The sequence below is a fragment of the Notamacropus eugenii genome, chromosome 1 (genome assembly GCF_028372415.1).
Source record: "Notamacropus eugenii isolate mMacEug1 chromosome 1, mMacEug1.pri_v2, whole genome shotgun sequence".
Lineage (NCBI taxonomy): Eukaryota > Metazoa > Chordata > Mammalia > Diprotodontia > Macropodidae > Notamacropus > Notamacropus eugenii.
In genome coordinates this window covers 623,164,122-623,176,983 of record NC_092872.1, presented here as the reverse complement: position 1 = coordinate 623,176,983, position 12,862 = coordinate 623,164,122, and the positions used below count along the sequence as shown (strand labels likewise).

General features: G+C 45.0%; 1 protein-coding gene across 6 annotated transcripts in view; it reads left to right on the top strand.

The window, feature by feature from the left end:
* Nucleotides 1-12,862, top strand: part of ADGRA2 (adhesion G protein-coupled receptor A2) — a 59,699-nt gene that overhangs the window by 25,509 nt on the left and 21,328 nt on the right. For 4 of the 6 annotated variants that reach the window (XM_072635194.1, XM_072635198.1, XM_072635193.1 and 1 more), the window contains one exon: nucleotides 606-677. The exons of 1 other annotated variant lie outside the window; for it this stretch is intronic. In XM_072635194.1, the coding sequence (XP_072491295.1) occupies nucleotides 606-677 (72 nt within the window). Of the gene's footprint in view, nucleotides 1-605; nucleotides 678-11,657; nucleotides 11,786-12,862 lie in introns of those variants that run through there. One more of the 6 variants, XM_072635197.1, reaches the window with a different exon arrangement.

The following is a 12,862-nucleotide window of genomic DNA, read 5'->3' as shown; positions in this document are numbered from 1 at the left end:
TGGAAAGGATGAGGAGAAGAGAGCATTATGATGGGAGAAGGGAGTGCCATCTAAATAGGGCTTCCCTGCTCCTTGACTGAGGAAAAAAATAAACCAAAGAAATCTGGGAAAGTCCCAGCTTAGAGCTAGAGCTGTTCCCAAAGCCTTCAGTCTATCAGCTGATCCCTTGGAGATGGATTTTCATCCTCAACTGAAGTTGGGCTTGGGGCAGGGGTAAAGGGTAGGTATATATACGTGACTAAAACTCCCATATCCTTTGAGTAGGGGACCCAAATGGTGGCAGAGGATAGGAGAGTGTTGGGAGTCCTTGAACCACCAATCCTTCCTTTCCCATTCCAGGGGGGGTACAGTTCAAAGAAATCTAGTCCCCACTCTCCCTGCTTTGCTTCCTTTCTCAGTGGAAGGTTCTTTGGGAAGTCTCTGTACAAAGGATGGGATCCAAGGGCAGCCTCCTTGCCCTCTGTGATCTGAAGGAGAGACCTAAGTGAACCAGTCCACCAAGCATGCGAGGAAATTTTGAGTCGAGGTGCGTCTGTTGGTTTGTCTGTCCAGTTTTGCTGCTGGTAACAGGAATTTTCTTCCCATTTGGTTTTCACCCTTCACAGGCTCCTAAGCAATAACAAACTCACCGGGCTCCGGAACGGTTCTTTCTCTGGACTTCACATGCTGGAGAAACTGTAAGTGTCTGAGGCAAACTCAACTTTGTCTCTCTCCAGGCTTCTACCCTGGTAGGGGATAGGGGCAAGTGGAGATGATGTGAATGGGAGAGGAAGGGCTGCTGGACTCTGTGAACTATTAGCAGATGATAGTCAAAGTCTGACCACTGGCCACCCTGGCTTCTTTTACATCCCAACTGAACTCCCACCTTCTAAAGGAGGCCTTCCCCAATCCCTCTTAATTCTAGTGCCTTCCTTCTGTTAATTTCTATTTATCCTGCACGCTGCTAGCTTTATATATATTTTGTTTGCATGTTGCCTCCCCATTATAAACACCTTGAGGACAGGGACTGTCTTTTGCCTCTTGTTGTATCCCAGTGCTTAGCATGGGGCCTGAAACATAGCAGACACTGCTTAATAAATGTTAAAACTTAGTAAATGTTAAACTTAAGCTTAAACTTAATAAATGTTTATTGATTGGTCAGTTCTTAGCTGCTGGTTATTGCAAGCATGAGCCCATGTAGAGTACTTCCTGGGCATTCTTTGGAACCCAGAATCAAATCCCACTTGGGGTTCCTGACTCAGTGACTACTGAGCTACAACTAGGATATGTTCAACTGGGGCAAAAAAAACCCAAAACAAAAACCAATCTGTGGGTGGTGGGAAGCCAGTAGCAATGCAGAGGGCAAGCCATCCTCTGATGTAATTATGGTGGGAGAGGGGACAACCCAGCTCTTACCCCGACAAGGGTAAGAGGGTCATTTGGGAGGGGTGCCATAGTGACAGGACCCTGGAAAGTAGCCAGGGTTGACTGTGAGATACAACTCAGAGGCATTTTCATGGTTGCAAAAAGAAATCCTGCTTCCCTTCCATGTAGGTGCTCTGAAGCAAAGGCTCACATACCCCATTCTGGTTACAACTCTGGCAATCTCTATTTCATATTCTCCCTCCTGTCCCTTATCATCATGTGATAGTGGCCATAGGTTATTGAGGACTGTTTCAGGAAAACACAAACTCTTGCATGTCTTGCCCAGCTGTGAAGGCTTTGCATATGTATATGCAAAATACAGTCTTTCTTGTCAGACTAGCTAAGTCCAGAGAGGTTCATCCCTCTGGCTGCCTAGAAATGAATCAAACAACAAGCATTTATTAAGTACCTACAGCATATCTGGTGCTGTGATAGGGTTACGAATACAAAGAATAAAACAATGTCTACTTTCCAGAAGCTTACATTCTATCTGGGGAGACAAAACATGATCAGTCTAATGATAATAAATGCAAGGTAGCTAAAGACTGGGAAGCTAGGTGGCCATGTGGATAGAATACCAGACCTGGGGTCAGGAAGACTCATCTTCCTGAGTTCAAATCTGGTCTCACTAACTGTATGACCTTGGGCAAGTCACTTAACTTTGTTTGCCTCAAACAAATGAGCTGTAAAATGAGCTGGAAAAGGAAATGGCAAACCTCTCCAGTATCTTTGCCAAGAAAACCCCAAATGGGGTCATGAAGAGTTGAACATGATTGAAAACTGAACAAAGGTGAAAGACAAGGTAGTTAAGGAGGTGTAGTGCTAGAAGTTGGGGCAATTAAGAGGGGCTTCCTGTAGAAGGATGAGAATGGTTCAAAGGATGTTTTTGTCTGGTACAACTCAAGAAGGCTTCCTAACAAGGCCTAGACAGGGCTACATGGGTAGAAGGAGAATGATCCCAGAGGGATGAAAATTACAAGTCCTTAAAAGTATTAAAGACATTCCCTAAGTCAGATGGCCTAAAGGGTAGAGGGAGGGAAAATAGGAAAATATTTATTGCTGGAAATTTGTTAAGGAAAAGCAAAGAGAACAAAAGCCTTTTCTGCTTTAATATACAATGTGATTTCAACCTACCTTTCCAGTCTTGTTTCAAATTCCTCCCCTCTGAGAATCTTTTCCAGCCCATTTCCAGCTGCTCCCTGACCTCAGCATTCCCTCTCTTGCCTTTGTACATTTGCACAAGGAATCCTGACCCCCTGACCCCCTGTCTCCCAGCCCCACACTTGGAATTCACACTTTTTTCATCCCCACCTATCAGAATCCTCCAGTTTCATATCAGGTACCACCCTCATCTCTCACAAACTCCCCAGTTAGTGTTGCCTTCCATCTCGAATAATCCTTGCATATTTTATTGGATCTCTTTTTTTGTCCTGTTCACTCCCTATTCGGTATTAGCGTTTTCTGTGTAGAAAGTAAGTTCCTTAAGAGCAGCTCATTCTAATCTTTGTACCCCCATCACTTAAACCAGGGTTGGGGAATCTACAGCCTCGAGGCCACACGTGACCTCTAGGTCCTCAAGTGTGGCCCTTTGACAAAGGGCGTTGAGGTCTCAGGTTCCCCACCCCTGACTTAGACAATGCCTGAAACACAGTAGGTTCTGTTGAACTGAATCAGTGCTTATATGAAAACGACTTCAAGAAATCTGGTCTTGTGACCTAGATCCATCACCTCCCTGGGTCTTAGTTCTTCAACTGTAAAATGAGGGTTTGAGAATAAAATTAATTCAACAGATATTTACTAAAATGCAAAGATGATCTTAGAGCAGCTAGGTTGTGGCGTGGATAATCACTGGTCTTGGAGTCAGGAAGACTCATCTTCATGAGTTCAAATCCAGCCTCAGATACTTCCTAGCTGCATGATCCTGGGTAAGTCACTTAATCCTCTTTGCCTCAGTTTCCTCATCTGTAAAATGAGCTGGAGAAGGAAATGGCAAACCACTCCAGTGTCTTTGCCAAGAAAACCCCAAATGGTGTCACAGTCAGACAGAGGTGAAAAAGCATTGAACAACAACCAAAAAGGTGATCTTTAAAGTTTTATTGATGTGACTTGTAAGTCAGATGCCTTTAACTGTTACTCTACTGAAACAAACACCAGGCAGTAACAATCCCTTCCAGCTCAAAATTTCTCATTTCCCTTACCTGTTCTCTATCCCCATCACTCCTCCACAGAACATCAAATGGATTCTTCCCCAGAACTATGCCTGCTCAGGTCCTGGTAGGATCAGGGAAAACTGATCAGTTCCCTCTGACATCTTTGAAATCTGGAATGCAGAAGTAGTTGGATACAGAGAGAGAGGACGGAGCTGGGGAAAAAAAAAGTCTGAAATGAGTTTGGGTGCCATGAGCAAAGGCTATGTTTGCAGATCAGGATATAGTGAGAATATGTATATGTCTAGTATTCGGGTGTGTATATGTATGAAAATGTGGGCATATTTATGGGGGAGGGAGGTTTACAGTCAGCATCTATTCAATGTATCTCTGCAGTTAAAATGTAGTGTGTGCATGAACTGGTACATTCTCTAAGACTTATACTATGATAAGCCTAAAATAATTTGACAGAGAAAATGAGAAGACACAAAAGCGGAGATTTTAGAACTATCTCTGGCTGCCAAAAGCTGACCAAGTGGCTTTACTTCTCTCTACGCAAGCAGTTAGGAATCTAGGTCGCTGCTTCCTAACTTTAGAAGAGTGCCTGAAACCTGGGCTCTCCTTCCTAGATTGTCTGCTGCCTTATTAATGAGCTATTAGCTCATTAATGAGCTAATTAATTATTATATTAATGATCTATTAACCCTGAGAAAGACCTTAGAGATGATCTAGTCCAATCTCCTCATTCTACAGGTAAGGAAACTAAGTCTCAGAGTAATTTGATCCAGGTCAGAAAACTGGAAGTGTTAAAACCCTCTATTCAAATTCAGGTCTCTTGACATCAAGTCTAACAATATTCCTGTTATAGTATGCTGCTCCTAACTGATAGCTTTCTCTGTCCATCAGTCTACCACAAGTCAAATTCTGGTCCTTTATTCTGGTCTTTTATTCTGCTGTCCCACTGGACAACCTTAAGCCTCCTATTTAGTTGTACAGGTCCTGGTCTGTGCAGGGAAGGGAGGGTAACTCACATCCGTATGAGTGTGGGAGAGAAGGTGAGTGTGTAAAGACAGGAAAAATGTCTGGGATGATCTCCAGAGGTCTGTGCTGTGAAAGGAGAGGGGAAAAATACCCCCATCGTCTTAAGAATACTTCTTTTACAGAGTTTTGTTGGCAAAGGCTTTGATTTTGGATGGGAACCACAGAGACTGGAAAAATATGAAAAGGGGAGGGGAGTTTAGTTGATTCCTGGCCAGGAAGTCTCATCTGGGGAGCTCTGGGTCAGAGCTCAACATTCAAGAGGAGGAGCAATTCAGATGCAGCCTCTGGCACCCACCACCCAGAAGGGCTCAGCCTGGTTCTGTGCAAAAGAAGGCTGCTCCCTCCTCTCCTCCCCTGGAATGTGTCCTATTTACAATCCACCTACCCAGTCTAGTCTCAGGCAGTTTTCACATGAAATTAAAATTGTTGCTAGACTGAAAATTCTTTTCTCTGTTCCTTTATATCCTCCCACACACTACCCCTAATGGTGGTGATTCCCTATGCCAGAAGTGTACAGGAGAATATTAAGAGAATTTGTAGCAGGAAAGGACTTTAGGGAACATCTGTTCCAACCTCTTCATTTTACAGAGAAGAAAACCGAGGCTCAAAGAAAGGAAATAAAATGTTTAGTGTCACACAAGTGGTAAAATAGAAGAGCTGAGAGAAGATATCAGGTCCTCAGACTCCAAATTCAAGATTCTTTTAACTAAACTATGCTCCCAGTAATAGGTGATTTATATAGTTTGCTGAATCTGGAGTTAGGAAGCCCTGGGTTCAGATCCTGCTTCTGACGCTAGCTGCGTAACCTTGAGGAAGACCCTTCTCTCTGCGCTTCAGTGTTTCATCTGGAATATAAGAAAGTTGGACAAAATGGTCTGTAAACTCTAACTCTATGAACACTGAATGCGGTGACCCCCCAGGAACTTTTCCCAGTCCACTGAGGGTCCCAAGGACCACAGCTGGGAGAATCAAGGAAAGGGAAAAGAATGCTTTGGGTCACTGGTTTCCCTCTGTGCCTTTGCAGCATGTTCCTATATGCTCCTGCTCCTCGATGCACGCACACAGACGCGTGTCTAACCAGAGGAAAAGGGCTTGGGGAAGGTAACTCGGTGGGCCCCATAATGATTTGTAGCTGCCTAATGAGATTAATGAGCCCTGAGGGCTGGTATGCGGCTGGTGCTGGGGCACTCATTAGAAACAGAATCAGTGCTGAAGGAAGGAGGAGAGAGTGTTCCTTACAGACCAGGTGGTTTCTATTAGCCTGTGGGTGGGGGCAGGGATATAAGGATGCTTCTGCTGTCTTTCCCGCCTCCCTCCTTCCTCCACCCCCATATTAACTAGGGAGGAATTTGGGAAAGAAGCTTCCACCAAACCCTCGTGGAGAAGCTAACAGGGATCAGGAGGGAAAACGGAGGCGTTGAGAAAAGGCAAGATGTTCCCAGGATTGTAAGGACAGAGAGCCTGGAGAGGGACCCTGACCATGAGGAGGAGCCAGGACACTTGGCTTTCACAGTTGCCACCTGAAGATTTGTTCCCAGACATACAGATCGTGGGTGCCCAGGGCGCTGTTCTTTACCAATTGTCAGCCAGTCTCCACGTTCTAATTAACCCTGGAAGTCCTGTAGGGCCCCAGCGGAAGCTGTTCTGTGGCCTCAGACCCTGTAATTTGGTTTCCAAACTCACAGGCAGGGAGGTCTGTGGGGGCTCGAGGGAGCCAGCTCTGGGCCACTCCACCCATCTGAGCTGACGAGCTGAGGCTAGAATGTCAGAGGGATGGCTCCTTCTGCCTGTGGCTTATGGCTCCCTTTGTAAAGGTATAAGATGTGTGGTGTCACAGTTAATAAGTGAGGTACACTCCTAAGAGTTTGACTGACACATTCCATCTTATCTAAGATACAGAGAAAGCCATATGTGTGTGTTAGTAAAGGGGGAGGGAATGAGAGTAGAGGAAAGGGAGACCTTTCTGAAAAGAGAGTGGGGTGGGGAGGGGAAAAGCACAGAACCAGGAACTGGGAATCAAGACACTTGGGTTCTGGGCCCGGCTGTACCACTGAATATGACTGTGGGTAAGTTACTCCTACTCCCTGGAGGACCTCAGTTTCCTTATCTGTAAAATAAGGGGGTTGATCTAGATGAGAGATTCTTAACCTTTTTGTGTGTCAAGGATTTGTCTGGTGAAGTCTATGGACCTCTTTCTCAGAATAGTGTTCTCAAATGCATAAAATGAAAGACTTGAGATTACAAAGGAAAGCAATCATGTTGAAATAAAGATGTAATTTTTTCCTTCATGTAAGTTCACAAACATCCTGAACTTTATCAAGAATCCCTTGACTAGATGATCTCTAATAGTCTTTGCAGCTCTGATATTTTAGGAGTCTATGCAAATCCTCTACCCAAGCTGGTAGGGCCCAGCTGACCACTCAGCTGTGTCCCAGGCAGGTGGCATCCAGATGATTATCTGGGTGCTAGCAGCAGCTCTGTCTGGAACCATGGGCTTAGCCCATTTCCAGGCCACAAGTTCCCCTTCTTTTAGCTACTGGTCTTGATGGTCCCCACAGAAAGGGGCTGTCCCCACTGCCATTCCCCCGAATATGAGGTTCCCCAGCCCAGGCCGCTGGGCTCCAAGAGGCCCCCAAATGCCTAAAGGCTGCATGCAGGAAACCAAAGGCAGGAAGAGGCACTGGGGACTAAGCAGAGGGGCAGCCCCCATCTGCAAAGCATCAGTTGGGCAGGCAGGGTGGGGGCTGGGGGAGGAAATGGGAATAAATACTGGCTAGCAGAGAGGGAAGGGGTGGGGGGCGGAGGGGGAAGGGGCTGCGGCCTCAGCCCCTTGGCAGCCCATGAAGGGAAGTGACACAATGAGGAATGTGTTTCCCTCTGCCAGTCCTCCCCCCACCCTTACCCCCCTACAGAGGGGTGGGAGGCCAGGCCCTTGCAAAGTCTGAGACTGCACAACTGGCCCAGGGGGCAAATGCCTGGGCCCCAGGGAATGTTGGAGTGGAGAAGGGAGGGAGACAGACCAGGCTGCCCCTTGGAAAGATGGGGAATTGGACTCCGAGAGCAGTGTGTGTGCCCAGGATCTGTGTGCATGGATGGATCCTGTGCATATCTGTATGTGAGAGATCTGGTCCAGGACCGTGTGTGTGTGGGCATCTCCATGTCTGTCCCTTCTCCTGAGAGCTTCCCTTGACTCCTTCCCTTCCGGGGGCAGATTGGCGCTGGCTGCTTCCTGCCCCCACCCTCTCTTCTATCTGCTTAGCTTTCAGGGTTAGTGATGAGGTTAGAGGGAAAGGGTTGGGTCCCAGCAAAGGAGGAGGAGGGCAGGGGTGGTGGTCGGCTATGTGAGTGCCCTGCTGATGGGAAGCACTGGGTGGGGTATTTTATTGCTCGTTCCAGCTATTTCTGTTTAGTGACTGTGCAACTCTGCAAAACATGCCTCTGGTAGGAACAGGGCCTCCCCCCTACTGACCCCAGCTTCCTCCCCACTCCCTCCCCCAATAGGACAGAGTAGATTTCATTAACCCCTGCCTGGATATGAGATTTTCCCTAGAGACTCTGAGAGGGCAGTGCCCAGAACCTGCTTGGAGTGTGATAGAGGGGGTGATTAGGTAGGCAGTTTTCATCCTATCTGCCATGGCATCCTGGACATACAGAACACTCCACCAGTCCCCTTTCTCCTGAAGTGATCTCTCTCTCTCTCCCCCTCTGAGCTAGCATGGTACTCTACTGTGTACCTACTTTCCCTCTTATAGCCCTGTCAAAGAAAGCCGAGTTAACAAGTATTTATTAAGCATCTGCAATGTGTTGGTTGCTGGTGATAAAAAGAAAGGCAGACTTGGGCCTTGCCCCTGGGAGTTTCCAATCTAAGAGAGACAACATGCAAACAATGTTCAAAGAAGATACGTACAGAATGAATTGGGGAAGATCAGGAAAGGCCTCTTGCTGAAGGTGGGATTTTAGCTGAGACCTGAAGGAAGCCAGGAGGCAAAGATGATGAGGGAGAGAGTACTAGGCATGAGGGCCAAAGAGTGAAAAAGTCCACAGTTAGAAGCTGGAATGTCTTGTGAGAACAGCATGGAGGCCAATGGAGTTGGCCCATAGTAATATATACTGGAAAACTGGAAAGGTGGGAAAAGGCCAGGTTTGGAAGGGCTTTAAAAGTCAAACACAGGATTTTTTTCTATTTGATCACAGAGGTAATGGGGAGCCACTGAAATTTACTGAAACAGGGTATGGGGGAGACCTAGTCAGATCTGTACTTGATGAAGATCAATTTGACAGCTGAGTAGAAGATGAACTCTGGAATGGGGAGAAACTTGAAGTAGTGAGATCTGTCAGGAGATTCCTGTAGTCGTTCAGGTAGGAGGTGATGAGGGCCTGCACCAGGGGGTAATAGAGATGTTACTAAGGTAGAAGCAACCAAGTGTAAAGACTCTTGTTTGGGTTAAAAAAATCAAGGCCACTAGTACCAGATGGAGGAGTCACTACAAAGTGGCAGTTTGTCTTTAAAAGATTTTTTAAATTGACCATTAGTTACTCTGCTTGGTTTCAACTCCACAACCATCATGCCCAGCAAGGTATCCTCTGGAGCACACACACATCTGTTTTCAACTTCCTTTTTTGTGTGGTCTATCCCCCATTAGACTTTAAGCTCCTTTTTTAACTATTATTTTTTCCCCAGCACTTAGCACAACGCCTGGCAACTAGTAGGTCCTTAATAAAAATTTATTGACTAATGACTGTGACACAAAAAAAGGTTAAGAAACCCTAGCCATACCCTCTTTCTCTGTTTGCAAACTCATCTGCTCCCTTGGATTTAATTATAATATCTACACAGATCACTCACAGATCCATATTTCTAGCTCCAGTCTCTCTCCAAACCTGCAGTCCTTATTGCTTACTGGACCTTTCAAACTGTATGTCTCAGAGATATCTCAAGCTCAGCATGTCCAGAACTGAACTCATGATCTTTGTTCCCACCTTCCCCCAGTCCAAGCTTCCCAGTTTCTATCAAAGACACCACTATACTTCCAGTCCCCCCAGGTTCATAACTTTGGTATGCATTATCCTTATATCACCCTAATCTCACATATCCAAACAATTTCCAGATTTTGTCATTTCTACCTCCAGGGCATCTCTCATGTCAGACTCATGTTCTCTCCTCATATAGTTACAACTTGAATCCCTCATCATTTCACTAGGTGAATTGGAACAGTCTCCTAATTGGGCTCTCTGCCTCTTCTTTCACCACTCCACTATCTCATTGTCTTGTGTAAATCTCATTATCTTACAAGATTGAATCAGCCTCATCAGTAATCTCTGCCCCTCTGATCAGATCCTCTGATTGGAGGGCAAAGCCATGAACTCCAAAACATCCATCTAAGGAGAAGCCACAGCACAGTCTTTTCCCTATTTTCCACAAGTTGTACTGCCTTTGGACTTTCTTGCACTTTTCCATCATGCCCCTGAGTTAAATCTTGAAGGTAGGGGGTATTTTATTTATATGTGTATCTCCAGTACTTAGCACAGAGACTGGCACATAGTAGGAACTTAATAATTGTTGACTGTCTGATACTGATGCCAATGTGGTTTTCCTTAAGCACAGATCTGACCATGTTGCTCACACTCAATGAACTCTGACAGTTTCCTACTGTCTCTAGGTTTTTAGCTTGGAAAGACTTTTACAAACTGGCCCCAAGATATCTTTTCAGGCTCATTTGAATATCACTTCCCAACTCACACTGGTACTATCCAGCCAAACTGGCCTTTCCCCCCATCCCTGGAATACGCTTTCTCCTCACCACCACCTCATAGAATTCTTCTTTTCCTCCAATATGAAGTTCAAACACCACAAGCTATATGAAGTCATTGTAGATCCTTCTAAATGTGTGTCCTCCCACTCAAACTACTTTTGATTTAACTAATGTATTTTCATACTTATTTTCTTTCTATTTATTCTACTTGTTTTTGTATACATACTCGGCTTCTCATTAGAATACAAGTTCCTTGTGAGTAGGGATTGCTTCATTCTATTTATTTATATTCCAATACTTGTCAAATGTCTAGAACATAGTAGGCATTTGATAGATATTTGTTGATTGACATATTGTGGAGGGGAATTCTTGTTCAGATGCAGTTAGGATTAGTTATCCTCTCTGGTCCCTTCCAATTCGGAAATGTTGCCATTTGGTGAATAATAATTTACATTCATATAAAACTTTACTCACCACAACCCTCTGAGGCAGGGAGTTCTATCAAACTGTCTTCATGGGTAAGGAAACTGAGCCTCAGAGAAGTTGTGATCTGCCCAGGACAAGCACTCACCTAGTAAAGCTTGAGCTTGCACTTAGACTTCCTGATTCCTGGAGCAATGCTTTTCCTACTATAATACATGGTCTTTCTGCCTTCTGCTGTAGCCCTTGATCATAATGCATCTTATGTCCAGTGCTTAGTATGGTACCTGGAACACAGTAGGCACATAATAAATGCTTGTTGACTTGTGGTTGATGTGACTGAGGCGCCATGATATTGGACAAATCACTTATTCTCTCTGAGAAGAGCCTTAGTTTTTCTCAATTGTATAATAGAGGAAATAATACTGATGTCACCTACTTTGAAAAGTCATTTTCAGAAAGCACTTCATAAATGATAAAGCACTAAACAATTGTGAATGTCTTTATTCTTCTCAGTGTATAACACTGTGCCGGCTGCATGTAGTAAATGCTCAATAAATGCTTATTGAATGAATGAATGTATCAAAACCTCCTAATTGTTTTGACTAGATGAGAGGGTGAGGGCACAGGGAGCAAAAGGGAAGAGTACTGAAGAAAATAGAAATAAATTCAACTGAGTGGCGAAGAGGGAGTGAGGACACTGGACTTTCTCCAAAGAGGATATGAATAGTGCCCACAGTGACAGCCGCCAGCAACAGGTGCTGAGGCCAGGAGAATATTAGCTGAGTGAGCTCAGGGCAGCTGGTACCTCTTCCCCCACCCCCCCAACCCCCATTCTTTCTCTACCCTCCAGAACGTGGTGGAGGAGAAGAAGAAGGAAAGGGAGGGGAAAGTGGACAAGTGAAGAATGAACAGTCACATCTGCCCATCCTTCTTGCAGGAAAAATGGCTGCGTACCTCTGTCTGCTCTAAAAGAGGAGGAGAGTTTTGGCCCTGCCCATGCCAAGCAGGTTCTTGCAGGTGTGGGAGCTGTCCCTTCAGCACCGTACCCTTCCTTAGTTGCTAAGGACTGCATGGGTCTCTGTCTGCCTCCTGGAAGGAGGATGAGTCTTTCAGAAAGGGAGTGGATTATTCACAGTGAAATTGTTTGAGGTTCTGGTCACCATCCACAAGAGCCAGGGTCTAAATGCCCCAAGGTTCCATTCTCTTTTCTTTCATGACTAGGTTTTTGTGCTTCCACAGACTGAGAACTTTAAGACTAGGAAAGATTTCTGTCCCTGGAGCCTCATATAAGCTTAGAAAACAGGATGTCCCTCAGCAGATGCTAAATCCAAATTCTCTGCTTTGGTCTGTGACCTTTCTGAGTAAATTTCCTGGACTGAATACAACTTGGAGATTGCAAAATCATTTGTTCCCTTTTCTCTCACCTAATATTTAATGTTTATGTCACCTGAGAATTATGGAAGAAGAAAAAGAATGCTGAAAGCTCTTGGATATGTCAGGAGCAAACTGGAAAGAGGAAACTCTGTGACCCTAGGCAGATCTCTGAGTCTTCTCATCTGTAAAAATGAAGGGAATAGACTGGTCTCTAAAGTCCCTTTCAACTCTGACAGTCTTCATTCCTACTTAGGTTAAGGTTGGGCTAGATGATCTCTGGAGTCCTTCTAACTTTGAAATTCTGTAACTATGAGACAGTATTATGGAAAGAACAGTGGAATTAAAATCAGTCAGGCATTAAGATTTCTTAAGCACCTACTATGTGCTAGCACTGTGCTAAGCTCTGGGGATACAAAGAAAAGCAGTCTTTGTTCTGAAGGAGCTCACACTCAAATGCAGAGTCTAAGGCCACAGTCAAAGTGAAAGGACTTGGGTTTGAATCTAGGTCTGCCACAAACTAGCTATATGAACCTTGAACCAGTCACCTACCTTTCCAGTTTTCTTACCTTTTACACTTTCCTCCCTCCTCACTCCATGTTCTCTTTAATCCAGTGATACTGACCTCATTTCTGTTCTTTGAACAAGTTATTCCATCAATGACTGGATATTTCCACTGGCTTTCCCCATACTTGGTTTTTTTGGGCTATTAAGTGTTGTAAT